We start from the raw sequence: 13,191 nt of genomic DNA on the forward strand, positions 1-13,191 counted from the left end.
GAAAGCCATTTCCTGAGTTGTCCATTTAACTTTTGTTAAGAAGGTTGATTTTCGGGGCACCTGGGTGGCGCAGTCGGTTAAGCGTCCGACTTCAGCCAGGTCACGATCTCGCGGTCCGTGAGTTCGAGCCCCGCGTCGGGCTCTGGGCTGATGGCTCAGAGCCTGGAGCCTGTTTCCGATTCTGTGTCTCCCTCTCTCTCTGCCCCTCCCCCGTTCATGCTCTGTCTCTCTCTGTCCCAAAAATAAATAAACGTTGAAAAAAAAAATTAAAAAAAAAAAAAAAAAAAAAGAAGGTTGATTTTCCTTCCACCAAGGGAATACCTTGGAGGCAAGCATCATCAGTTGGTGGTATAGTTGAAATGAGGAAAACTAGAAGCGCCTGGAAGGGAAAACACCCAACCCTAAATCATATGCTTATTCTAAATGGAATATTAAATTAAATTCTTCACAATGAAGGTATTCCTGACAGAGTGGCTGTCAGTCACTCCCTGTTCAGACACCACATTGTGGGAACGTAGTTGCCGCCACATTGCAGAAGGCTGGTGTCCCTGGTAAAGATGATGCATATCATGTAAACCCCATCACCAAGATCAAAGTCTGCTCCTTTCATGGAAGCCAATACATGTCAAACCTCATTCCAATCAAATCGTCTGGAAATGAATTCAAGATGAATATGTCATAGAATAATGTGACAGTGGAACTGCAGAAGGTCAGGGGTGGTTGTTTCAATGAGAGAGTCGTCAAATATTAATTCTAGAATGTCCAGATGAGTAGGCATTGAGGGGGATTAGCTGGCTGCTGGTGGGATGTTGTGTCACTGATTTGTGTGCAAATGCATCAAACGCCAAGGTGTTGTTCTCAGTTTCATTGGAACTCAAGAAATATCTCCAAGCTCACAACTCAACATCACCAGAAGACCAAACAAAACTTCCCACTATAAAAGAATAACTTCAGCAAACCAATATTCGAAAGAGGATTTTAACTTACTAGACTCTTTTAGGGAGTTTCGGTAAAGCCGTAATCTTTTCCTCATCACCAAGGAAGTCTTGTATCTCATTTTCTGACTTTGAGCCTGTTTGAGAAGAAAAGAGAGATGGTCACTGGTTAAACAATTTCATACATGTTTGTATGGCAAGATTGTGTGGCCTTAATATATGAGTGAAAAACAGTGTGGTCTGAAGAGTCTTTCAGTCTTTCTTAAACCATTTTCAAATTTTAAAGTGAGAGAAAGCACTCTGCTGGGAACTACCGTTGCAAAACAATATATCCTTCATGATACAAGATATTAAAAATCATTTTCCTCCTAGACATTTTTTTGTGAAACTCATCTGTTAATTTCCCTTGTAAATAGGATTTAAGCACCAGCCAGTGTTCAAATACCTCTAACTTCTTGAATTTGAATTTAATGTATGAGAAGTTCCCATTTCTTTCTTTAAGTTTACTGAGTTTAGTAAAATGTAATGAGGAGGGCTAGGTGTCCTCTGGGAGGTTGACAGGTTAAAAATTGAGGTACACATATTGAAATTGAGAAGAGAGAAATTTCTTTGTGGATTTGTAGATCTTGCCCATAGTGGTGTGGGATCCCTTATCCTTACATGGCTTCCACCCTCAAACCCATTTGGAAATCATCATTGGTTGATTTTTTAAAGTTAGTATAAAATTCACCACAATAGGGGGGAAAAAGTATCATTTCTATCATCTGGTCCTGGTTGGCTCCAGTTCTTAGTTAAGAATGTCAGAACTGCAACCCCTCCCCCCTCCCGCAATACTTGCATCCCTTATCAAATTCATTTTGTGGATAATGCTACCAAACCTTTGGCCATCTTAAAGTCTGAAACCCATCCTGGGGACCTTTGCATCTGTCAGGCAACACTAACGACAGTGGAACAGCCAAAGAGAGACGATCCACCCAGCCCCAACCCTCAATTTGGCCTAGAAAGACAAACAGTCATTGAAAAGGTCTCAGGCTGGACAAACACAGCACGCCCTCTGTCAATGAGGACGTCTGCCTGTCTTGACACTCCAGCCCACAGAACAAGCGATTGTTTAACTTGTTGAACCACAGGCCAAATCCAAATGGGGCTCTGCTATCTCAAAGGCTTTCCAATTCTCTATGCTCAAAGATCTCTTTCTCTCTCCCTCAACCCTCAACCTGGGCTTGAACTAGCTTGTGTGTTTTTGCCCTTTCCTCTATCTTTTCTAGGTCCAAGCCTGAGGGGTGCGTGTGTGTGGGGGGGGGGTAGACTCACCTTTTCCCAGAGGGTTTTATTTATTTTCAATTTTTTTTCTAAACAAAAGGCTTCTATCCCCAAAAGTAATAAGCTCTTCCCTGCACAAATCAGGAAAGAACGGGGGGGGGGGGGGGGCAACGTTGCATCCTACAGAAGTTTGGCACGCGAGGCATCCTCGCTCTAAATTTCCTCATGGCAGGATATCTGGCACTGGAAACATCCTGGTTGGTTGGGATTAGTAGAATTTACCTTTTTGCTTCAGAGGAAAATGGGTGTGTTTCCCTAGAGAGCCCCATCCGCCCACAATGCTGCCCAAGTCCCTCCCTGCTTAAGAGGCCTGGGTCGCTTCTACCCCTAGATCCTGGCAGTCTTTTGTGCATTACAAACCCACAGGCATGCAAACAAATGCTGCAGAGGCTGCGCTTTGGGCTGGCAGCCTGGCAGCTGAGAGCTTATGCTGCTCTGTAGCAGCTCCATCACCAGGCTGGTGTAGAGAACCAGGGTAAATATCTCCTCCTTTGGTTCAAACTCTGGTCCCACTTAGCAAGCCAGTTATCTCACTGAAGGAGGGGTGAAAGAATACGGGAACAATCCCTGGGCCCCTAGACATGAGTTCCCCACTAAGCCAGGGATATAAAAGCTCTGAAAACGCTTGGCTAAGTTCTCCTCAAATTACTGCTCCTGGTTTGTCTCCGCACACTCCCATGGCTACTTAATCAGGAGTCAGGAGCACAACCTGGAGACATCAGAACTTACCTTCCTCCTCACACTTTGAGAAGAGGAAAGGGTGCCAGCCAGCTGCCGTAATTAATTGGTTTGGGGGAGAGCCAAGCAGGTGGGCCGGTGGGTACACGCAAAAGACACTGTTTTTCTTTGGGGGAACACCGAGGCTGAACGTCGTAGGGTCGCCCCGGACTGCTCAAGCCTGCCCAAGGTCAGAGGTCACCTACAGCCTGCTCTCCAAGCCAGAGATTTTAGTCCGGGAGCCATGAACGCTGCTCTGCACTGATTAACCCGCAGGCACTCAGGCAAAGGCATGCCGGCCTCTCGGCCACGGCTCAGCTGGGACGGTGCAGAACAGGGGCCCTTCAGCTTGCCAGGGAGCTCTGAAGCCAAAACCAAAAAAAGCTCCTGGCTTCTACCCGCAGTCTGCTATTGCCAGCTGCACCGACATCTCCCCGACTCCCCTCCATCAGGCCCTTTAGCACAGAGACAAGGCTGGACTGTGTGACGGCCTTCTCGCCTTTTTCTCCTCCCTTGAGGAAAGAGTCCCGGGGTTTCCCGGCTGCGGGCTGAAGGCTGGGTGACCTCCGTGGGCTCAAAGAAGAGTATGCATTAGTGGGTTGTCAGCAGGACAAGCCGGGACATTTAACTGTCTCTTTGAACACCCCCGACCCCCACCTGCCGGCAGCTAGATAGAGGAAAGGAAGTTGGTGCCTCGCCTTGGGTCGCTCTGAGGCCAATGCTCTTCGAAAGTGGATAGAAATATGGCCTTGGAATCCATAGGGAGCCTCCTGCAGACAGTGCCGGCCAAGGTACAGCCCTTCAATACCCCTTCTCCATTCCTAAGACCTCGCTGGCTTCCAGCTGTCCCCATGGACCGCCAACCTCATTCATCAACCCAAAACTTTCCGGTCGAGCCTTTGAGGCAGTCCTAGCTTTCTTTCACATCTCGACTCAGTTCCCGCCTTACTTGCCCCAAATTTCCTGTGTCCCTAAATGTCTAAGATACTGATCAGAATTCTAGGCGGCTGCGGCCTGCTCCCCAGAGAACTAGTCGTAGCCCTCGTTCGAATCTGGGAGAAAGAAAGCCAAGTCCCGAACCCGTGGCGCGCTACGCGCAGAGAGCGGATCCCAGCGGTCAACTTCCTGAAGCAGGACGAGGATACGCGAGGGCGAGGATCCGGGCCCCGCGGCTGACCCAGCCAGCATCTCCCCTTTCCCCTCCGGTTGGGGCGGAGAAGTTCCATCATCTTGCTGCCAGCAAGGCTGACTTAGCTCCTTTGACCCTGGAAAGGGGAAGCCGGGTCCCTCCCTGCCATCCTCGCAGGGACGGGCGAGAAGCTGCCTGGAGGGGGGGGGGGGGTCCTCCTCCTGGAGAGGGTCCCGCTCACTTGGTGAAAGGAAAGCTCTCCGCCACGACTCCCCTCCTTGTGCCTATGGTGGGGCACCCAGGCAGTTTACAAGGAGGGGAGAAAAGGCGGGTGGGTAAGAAGCTGGTCTTGGTCCCGGTGCCAGTGGGAACCCCATTCGTCCTCCTTGCCCCCCCCCCCCCCCCCCCCCCCGGGAAGAAAAGATGGACTCATCCCCAGCGCTGCCCTTGGCGGAAGGGCCCCCTCCTCCCCTCAATGTCAATGGGGTGGGGCCTATGCCCACGGTTGGGGGCTAATGAGGGAGGGAATGGGGAGAAAGTCTAGCTGGGCCTCTTTCCCCAGTGGGGTTTGGGTGCCAGTGGCCCCGCGAAGGGCGCTTGCTATCCGGCAGCTGGCTGTACAGGTCCCGTCTATCTGCCCCCTGGACTCACACACTTACCCCGCTCCACCTGTTGCCGGGATCGCCTCATTTCTGCACATCACTTTGGGGTGGCCGAGGGGGAACCACAAACCCCTCCAAGCCTCTCTTTTGTGGTTCCAGCGAGGCGGTCATCCTTCATTTCTCCTTTTCCAGCTTTCGGGAAGCAGTTAGGGAATGTATGATGAAGCAGAAATGAGCCGTCAGGATGATATTTTAATGGCTTATATGTCACGTTGGTGCATGTGGCTTTGAACTGGAGCCGCTTGCGTTTCCTGCAGAGAGCGCCGCAAATCCCACTTGATAACTTCTACAACCCACAACTTTTTTTTTTTTTTTCCTCACATTCACTCTTACCCTGTATATTTGGAAGCGTTTCCTAAAAATACCCTCTGTCAACGTCCCCCTTGGATTTTCCACGGACTGGAGAGAGAGGACTGACTTTTCTTTTTTGAAGAATTATTTTCCCTCTCCCCCTCCCAACGGCTACCATTCCCCCTCAGGTCCCCTCCCTTGTTTTTTTTTTTTTTTTTTTTTTGAACGGCAGGCGAGGTGGGTTCAATATTTGTTCTCCCTAGTGAGAACACTATTACAGCCTCTAGAGAAAACTTCTCCTTGCAAATAAGGTTTTTACAACTGAAATGAAGGCAAGATCCAACTTCCCCTTGAGTAGTTCTGATACATCTTTTGAACAAACTAATTGTTTTGTTTTGTTTTTGAAAAACCACCCCTCAAGCCATAGCCTTTTTCCCTCCATTCCCCAACCTGGTTCCACTCAAAGTTGGTGGGGAATACTGGGCTGCTATACTGACTTGTTGCTGGGGACAGAACATATGATTTTTTTTTTTTTTCCTTTCTCAAATTTCTATTTCCCAGCACAATAAGCGCAAATGCTGGCCAGGTCCCTTCAGACACCGGGAAACCATCCCAGATACACAAGCGGAGTTTTGAGCCGGGAGAGCCTAGGGAAAGGGCAACTCATCTTGCCAACACCAAGCGACAATCTAGTCGATGAAAAGACCAGAAAATTAGAAAGGCGAGGAGAGGCTGCCGCTGACCCTGCCTTCCTCCCACCGGTGCGGCCCGCGCGGGCGACTGGGCAAAAAAATATTCATTTTCATTTTTTCCTCTCGCCGGGGCACTGGTGAGTTTCCTAACGGGGCCGCCAGTGAAAGCATGAGTTGAGGTTTCTTTGTCTGAGAAGAGTTTAGGGTCTGATTCAGCTGCAAAGAAGCCAAATGAAGTTAGAAACAAAGGGCAAATTGAAGGATTCCGACTCTTGGCTTTTTGTGTTTTCCTTACTAGAAAATAATTAGACCTAATGAATATGCAGACGCTACAGCTAAACCCTCGGCCGGCCGGCCGGGGCTGTTGGGTTTTAAACAGAGCTTCCAGAAATGCAACCTTCATCCCCCAACCCCCCGCATCTGCGTGCATTTTTTGAAATGCATAAATGTTGCTCGCCTTAATTGATTGAGTCACAGGGATTTTTTTTTTCCCTGCTTTTAAGTGCCATACTCCTCTACCTTTCAACAATCATTTTAATATATAGTCAATGGCTCTTTGTGGACGGGACAAAAAGCAACTACGCGCAGTTGTTGAATAGACTTTGCGCTGGGCAAAGACAGGTTAATCGAGGGCCGCATCGCGAAAACAAGCGAGTGTTGTATGTTTGCACTGAATCCAAATGTCTGCATTTTCCTAACTAAATCAAAGGGAGTGTTATTTCTTTTTCTGCTCACTCATCTGAAGGTAAGTAAATTTTCTCTGGCGATCAAAAGCCTGGTCGGCAACAAAGACCGCGCCCGCTTTTTCCACCGTCCTGGTGTGGCGAGTTGCGGAATTTCAATAACTGTGACAAGGGTGACTGATTTGTGAACCAGAAAAGGTTTGAATGTCACAAAATTTACATTGGTCCTATCTATCGGGGATTTAAATACCAAAAAAGTATTCGGGGATTTCTAGGGAGCTTTGGGCAGTATTGAAGAACAATGGCGCGTTGGGAAATTTACAGTTTTACCTGAATGAAAGGGGCCTCGGTTGGGAACAGGAGTGCAGAGGGAGGGGGTTAGCGGGGGCAAACCAGGGAGACTAAGGAAAAGGAAGAAAAAAGAAGAAGAACCCAGGAGAAGGAAAAAAAAAAAAAACCCAACTCGGCAACAATGTTTCCAATTTGCCACACACAAAAATATGTCACCTTAACAATCTGGAAAGTTAAGAGAGCTCATCCACCTGTGCTTATTGGGGGGGGGGGGGAGGGAAGCGCAGGAAGCCTGGTTTATTTGATAAAAGTGAGAAAATCGAGGCAGCCGATTACCCTCAGAAATCACATTTCTTGTAAATTCATAGTGGCGTGCCCGTGTGCTACCGAGATCTTAAATTATGAACAGGAGGGGGACGAGGCAAGAGGAAAGCAAACTTCAAAAGGAGCAAATAACAAAAGCCTCCTTTGCTGCCCTTGAAGGGGTGGGGGTAGAGGGGAGAAGAAAGAAAAGAAAGTTGCTGAATCGGGACATTCTGGAAGTGCCTTAGCTGTGTTTACCAGCCCCATCCCCACCTCCTACTCTCGGAGACGCCCGGAGTAGCTAATCGCTCAGCTAAGAGCAGGTCTGAAGAAGGACTAGATAGAGAAAAAGAGAGAGAGAGATGATAGAGATAGAAATAAGAGTGAGAGGGAGTGGAAGAGGGAGAGGGAATGGGAGACAGAGAGGCATCAGAAGAGAGAAGGAATGTATATCACTGCGAGAAGGAAAAGGAATCGTGGCAAAACAATTCTTCCATGAGAAGAGGGAAAAATTTGGCTAAAAAAAAAAAAAAAAAAGTTGCTACTCCTGGCAGCCCTGTTTGTCAAAAGGGGATGTCAAGCGCTTTACAATACCTGGGATTGATGAGGCGGGCGGGCCAATGAACGGCGCGCGGCGCCTCGGCGCGCCCTCCGTTGGCGCGGCGGCTGCAGGAGGGGGGAGTGTGAGCACACCAATGGGCGCCCGCGTCAGCAGCACGTGACACCTCCCCCTGCTCCCATTCATCAAGGGGGGGACGGTGTCGTCCTTTCAATTCATTTATCTGCAGGAATGATTGCTGCTATCAGTCTCGCGCTCACCGCCCGGCTGAGGAGGTGAAAGTTTCTCCCCAGGAAGATAAACCGCAAAAGACAATATTGTGCATGATTTGCGCCTTTTCTTTGGTTTTTTCTTTCTTTCTTTTTTCTCCCCCCCCCTTTTTTTTTTCGCAAAAAGCAGAGGGGGAAAAAGGAGAGTGAAGGAGCGAGAAGGCGAGCCTGAGAGAAAGGCGAGAGAGAGAGAGAGAGAGAGAAAAGAAAGGGCGAGGGGCTAGTGGAGAAGTAAGGAGGGGCATACGGCGCGAGGCGGAGAAAGGGCGAGCAGTCGCGGCTCCGGCGCTCACATTCCTCTATGCTACAAATCCGGGAGGAAGTTTTTTTTGGGGGGCTGAGATGCTCCATGCCTTTCCCTGGGCAGCCTTGACGCAAGGTCCTCTCGGCAGAGACTGAGCGGCGAGAAAGTGCGAGCCGGGCCGGCAAGGTCTGTTTGGCGGGAGCCGGAGCCCGCCTTGCTTGCGGCCCGGAGCCGTCCGGCTTCCCCGAGCTTGGTCAGGCGGGCGTCCCGGCGCGTCGCGCCGCTGCCTGCGGGCTAGGACTTCGCGAGGTGGGTCGACTCCTCCTCCCTCCTCTTCTTCTTCTTCCTCTTCCTCCGCCTCCCGTTCCTCCTCCTCCTCCTCCTCCTCCTCCTCCTGATTTTCCCTCCTCGGCGGGCGAGGGTGGGGGGGGCGGGGGAGGCCGGGGCTCGCCCCGAGCAGCCACGATGCTCCTGGACGCCGGCCCCCAGTACCCCGCGATCGGCGTGACCACCTTTGGCGCGTCCCGCCACCACTCGGCGGGCGACGTGGCCGAGCGCGACGTGGGCCTGGGCATCAACCCGTTCGCCGACGGCATGGGCGCCTTCAAGCTCAACCCCAGCTCGCACGAGCTGGCCTCCGCCGGCCAGACGGCCTTCACGTCTCAAGCGCCCGGCTACGCGGCCGCCGCGGCCCTGGGCCATCACCACCACCCGGGCCACGTCGGCTCCTATTCGAGCGCAGCCTTCAACTCCACGCGGGACTTTCTGTTCCGCAACCGGGGCTTTGGCGACGCGGCAGCGGCAGCCAGCGCTCAGCACAGTCTGTTCGCTGCTTCAGCTGGAGGCTTCGGGGGCCCACACGGTCACACGGACGCCGCGGGCCACCTCCTCTTCCCTGGCCTTCACGAGCAGGCGGCGGGCCACGCGTCGCCCAACGTGGTCAACGGGCAGATGAGGCTTGGCTTCTCCGGGGACATGTACCCGCGGCCCGAGCAGTACGGCCAGGTGACCAGCCCGCGTTCGGAGCATTATGCAGCACCGCAGCTGCACGGCTATGGGCCCATGAACGTGAACATGGCCGCGCATCACGGCGCCGGCGCCTTCTTCCGTTACATGCGCCAACCCATCAAGCAGGAGCTCATCTGCAAGTGGATCGAGCCAGAGCAGCTGGCCAACCCGAAAAAGTCGTGCAACAAAACTTTCAGCACCATGCACGAGCTGGTCACGCACGTCACCGTGGAGCACGTCGGCGGACCTGAGCAGAGCAACCACATCTGCTTTTGGGAGGAGTGTCCGCGCGAGGGCAAGCCCTTCAAAGCCAAATACAAACTGGTCAACCACATCCGCGTGCACACGGGCGAGAAGCCCTTCCCCTGCCCCTTTCCTGGCTGTGGCAAGGTCTTCGCGCGTTCTGAGAACTTAAAGATCCACAAAAGGACGCACACAGGTACGAAAACGCTGTTCTTGAATCCTCACCCCTCATCCCGGGTCTGGGACCCGAAATCCAAAAGTCAGCGGCCGGGGCGCACAAACCCGGCCGCGATTGGGTCTGGGCATCATTTTCCAGTAGGCAGGCAGTGAAAAGTGTGTGCTGGTTTTGTTGTTGTTGTTGTTGTTGTTTTCAGTTTGAGGCTTGAAATTATGAAGAGGTATAGAAAGGATCGGACAAGATGTATCTAGGAATATAGGTTTTAAAATGAGGACTAAAAAGCCTGGGAGAGCAGAGAGACAAGCCCAGCTTTGCGGAGACCTTGGTGCGCGCGAAGCCGAGAGAGGTGGCAGGCTCTCGGCGGCGGAGGCGCCAGCCGCTCCAGCTGCAGACAAATCTAAACGTTTGCTTCCAGCCAACATCTCTCTCCACGCACCTTAGTGAGGACTTTGTCAAAGGAAGGAACTGAGAAAATTGGGAGAGATAGGACGAAGGCGCAGAGAAAGAAACAAAAACCGAAAGGGGGGGGGGCGGAGGATTGAAAGCAAGTAAGTTGGGCCTGAGGAGGCTTTTGGAGACTTCTGCATAAAGAGCCCAATTTTAGCAGTGACTTGATTTTGAGTAGGCTTGAAGAGTTGGGATAGTCGGCGGAAGGCGAAGTCTTTTTTTGTCAATTAGATTCTATGAGGTAGTTTTCAAAACACCGAATATTCTGCATTGGCCTTTAAAAATAAAGAGACCGGTCGGGAACAGTTAAAAGAAAAGTTCGCGGCGAGCTCAAGGCTGTGGTCTGAGTCCCAGGCCATTCCAGGCCTCTAGCGCCAACAAGGCCGGGAATCCTGTCTGCCTTCCCATTCCGGTTTGCCGGGGTGACTTCTGTGAACCGCGTTTGGAACTTGGGGTTTAATGCCGGAGTGAGGGAAGAATTTGCGGCGCCGAGCTCTCGGCCCCGATTACCTTATAAAATGTGAGTGTGTGTAGGGGGTGGGGTGGGGTGGAGGAGGCGACCAGGGGGGTGCGGAGCATCGGGGAGGGGGTAGGGGGTGGAGAGAAGAGCAAAACAGCAGGAGAAGCAGCTCGCGACGTGAAAATTAGAAACCAAGAGCTAGGTAGAAGCCGCCGGAAATCGTCTGTATAGCCTCAGGCAGAAAAACCAGCAGTCAGACCTGCTGCTGCTCTGGGATCTAGAAAAACTACCACTACTTATAATAATACTAAAAAATTAAATCCGGATCTGATTGGATTAGGAGTTAAAATGGTTCAGATACCAATAATTCCGCTGAAGATATAAGACTTTATTGAAGACCCAGGTTTTTGAACTTGCAAAGTATTAACACTGGGCTGCTTTGTTTTGGTTTTTATTTCTAACATGGTTTATATTTTTAAAAACAGTTGCAGGATTTGTTCTAATCAGACTTCTTTCTTGCCTTTCGCACCAGGGGAGAAGCCCTTCAAATGCGAGTTCGAAGGCTGCGACCGACGCTTTGCCAATAGCAGCGACCGCAAGAAGCACATGCACGTGCACACGAGCGACAAGCCCTATCTTTGCAAGATGTGCGACAAGTCCTACACGCACCCCAGCTCGCTGCGCAAACACATGAAGGTAATCGCCGCGCTCTCGCTGCCCGCCTTCGAGCCGGGGCCTGTCCTGCTCTTCGGCCAGGGTCGGGCGGCGAGTCAGGGTCGCCGGCGGGAGGAGCGGGGGCGCAGGCAGACAGGAACCGGTCCCACTTTCCTGAGTGGGGCCGGGCGGAGAGGGCAGGGGCTCGAAAGGAGGGGGTGGGGGCACCCCAGGGCGTTCTAAGTTCACCGCCGAATGAGAAAAGTAAAAAGCAGTGTGCACTGGAGCAGAAGCCGCGGCAGTTTGGCCCAGGTAGGGAGCTAGGGCTGTACCGGCGGGCTGGCTCTGCCGAAGCTGCCGCCATTGGAGCCGCCGGCGTCGGCAGAAGAGTTGGGCTCTTGCGCGCAGGCCTGAGCGTTTGCTTACCTAACTCTGAGCAAGCAAAGTCCAGCGGCTGCGGGAGGGACCATCGCGGGCTCTGGCCTCCAGTCCAGCCTCTCTCTTCCCAGTTCTATTTTTCTTTTGTGAGTCCCGGGGGCGCTGTGCCTCTCTGGAGCGCTGCCTTCGCAGGGCGGAGGCGGGCAAGCCTCCCTCCGGCCCGCCAGGCCTCCCGCGAGCTGCACGGGATTCAGCGCGGCGTGGGGAGGGCGGCCCGCGGCCTTCACCCCTGCTGGGCGGCCGCCGCGCGCGCTCGGTATCTCCGTAAAAACGCGACTTTATTCCCGCAGGTCCACGAATCCTCCTCGCAGGGCTCGCAGCCTTCGCCCGCCGCCAGCTCCGGCTACGAGTCCTCCACGCCGCCCACCATCGTGTCTCCCTCCACAGACAACCCGACCACCAGCTCCCTGTCGCCCTCCTCCTCCGCAGTCCACCACACAGCCGGCCACAGCGCGCTCTCTTCCAATTTTAATGAATGGTACGTTTAAACTCAGAAACAAAACACCGAGCAAAACCCTATTTAAGAGACTGAACACACACGTACACAAAATATTACTGAATGAACCCTGCGAATCAACACAGCCCCCCCACCCCCTCGCCCCAGACCCCGCAGTCCTATTTTTTTTTTAACCTGCCAAAAGACCCAGGACCGAGTAAGAGAAAGAATACCCCAAACCTTTTATTTTTTTTTCTTTTCTTTCTTTCTTTTTCTTTGATTTATCTTTCTTTTTCTTTTTCTTTTCCTTTTTTTTTCTTTTCCTTTTTTTTTTTTTTTTTTTTGGCAAAGGTTTGGTAGCCGAGGGGCGGGAGGGTGGTCGAGGAGAAGGCGGCCGCCTGACCAAGGGCCGCCAACCCCGACCGAGGGCCAGTTTCTCGTCGGGATCGAACAGGCTCTATGGGCTTCCGTTTTTGTTTTTTGTTTGTTTGTTTTTTTGTTTTTGTTTTTCTTTGCATTCTTGTAAATACAGAATTACTAGCTTAAAAAATGTACTGTTGGATTCTGTAAATAGTTATATCTCGGTTGGAGCGGGCGGGTGGGTTCGTGGCGTTGTGGTCTTTGCATTGGGGGAGGGGGGAGGGGCTGGGTGGGTGGGGGAGGGGAGGGAGGGTGGGCGGCCGAAAGCCAACTGTTTGTACTGAATGGCAAGAATGTTCTAGTAAATGTGTACCAAAATGTGAATTACTTTGTACGATTTCAGTCTCCACGTCGACCTAACAGAATATTATTGGTATTAATGTGCTTTTTTTTTTTTTTTTTTTTTTGTATAAAGTGCAAACATTTCGTCCCAAAGTCTAAGTACTTTAGTGCAGTAAAATGTTGTTTCACGTCCTGTCAAGAATTCGTATAGTACGAGCCTGGATCTGCGTGTCAAACTGTTCCATTTGTTTATGTAAAGTGATATTAAAAAAGATATAAACTATAACTGTCCGTTGCTTTTGGCAAAAGATACAACCACATAATGTATATAATTCCTAGTTTCCATATTTATCCGCATGTAAAGGGCCGGTTTATTCATGTTACAGCTATTCAATATTTATGGCTAGAAAAACTCGTATGTACACTTTAGTTTCCAGAACTGTTTGGTAACCTTTCGTACCTTATTAAAGATTCTTAAATCTCAGTGATTGTGGTAGGAATTTCTTCTTCACCCCCAGCAACCTGCT

General features: G+C 51.3%; 2 protein-coding genes across 6 annotated transcripts in view; one reads left to right on the top strand and one right to left on the bottom strand.

Annotated features, from left to right (window-relative positions):
* Positions 1–11,614, bottom strand: part of ZIC4 (Zic family zinc finger 4) — a 27,629-nt gene extending 16,015 nt beyond the window's left edge. The window contains exons 1-3 of one of the 5 annotated variants that reach the window (XM_086674491.1): positions 11,515–11,614; positions 4,764–5,017; positions 988–1,072 (exon numbers count right to left, since the gene is read on the bottom strand). In XM_086674491.1, the coding sequence (XP_086530617.1) occupies positions 988–1,057 (70 nt within the window). In that variant the 5' untranslated portion in view covers positions 1,058–1,072; positions 4,764–5,017; positions 11,515–11,614. Of the gene's footprint in view, positions 1–987; positions 1,073–2,249; positions 2,339–2,987; positions 3,635–4,055; positions 4,483–4,763; positions 5,018–7,620; positions 8,431–11,514 lie in introns of those variants that run through there. The other 4 variants (XM_086674490.1, XM_086674489.1, XM_086674492.1 and 1 more) reach the window with 4 other exon arrangements.
* ZIC1 (Zic family zinc finger 1) lies at positions 8,541–12,041 on the top strand. The gene is made up of 3 exons (XM_086674488.1): positions 8,541–9,545; positions 10,967–11,130; positions 11,817–12,041. Exons 1-3 carry the CDS (start codon positions 8,564–8,566, stop codon positions 12,012–12,014), a joined length of 1,344 nt encoding a protein of 447 aa, XP_086530614.1. The 5' UTR covers positions 8,541–8,563; the 3' UTR covers positions 12,015–12,041.
* Positions 12,042–13,191: the final 1,150 nt, after the last annotated feature.

The sequence above is a fragment of the Puma concolor genome, chromosome C2 (assembly GCF_028749965.1).
Source record: "Puma concolor isolate L17-30 chromosome C2, mPumCon1.1.hap2, whole genome shotgun sequence".
Classification (NCBI taxonomy): Eukaryota; Metazoa; Chordata; class Mammalia; order Carnivora; family Felidae; genus Puma; species Puma concolor.

What these genes read in the sequence shown, in the direction of transcription:
- ZIC1 (XM_086674488.1), top strand. Translation starts at nt 8,564, where the DNA reads ATGCTCCTGGACGCCGGCCCCCAGTACCCCGCGATCGGCGTGACCACC. An exon ending in CCACAAAAGGACGCACACAG is followed by an intron (nt 9,546 to 10,966) that starts GTACGAAAACGC and finishes CTTTCGCACCAG; the next exon opens with GGGAGAAGCCCTTCAAATGC. An exon ending in CGCTGCGCAAACACATGAAG is followed by an intron (nt 11,131 to 11,816) that starts GTAATCGCCGCG and finishes TTATTCCCGCAG; the next exon opens with GTCCACGAATCCTCCTCGCA.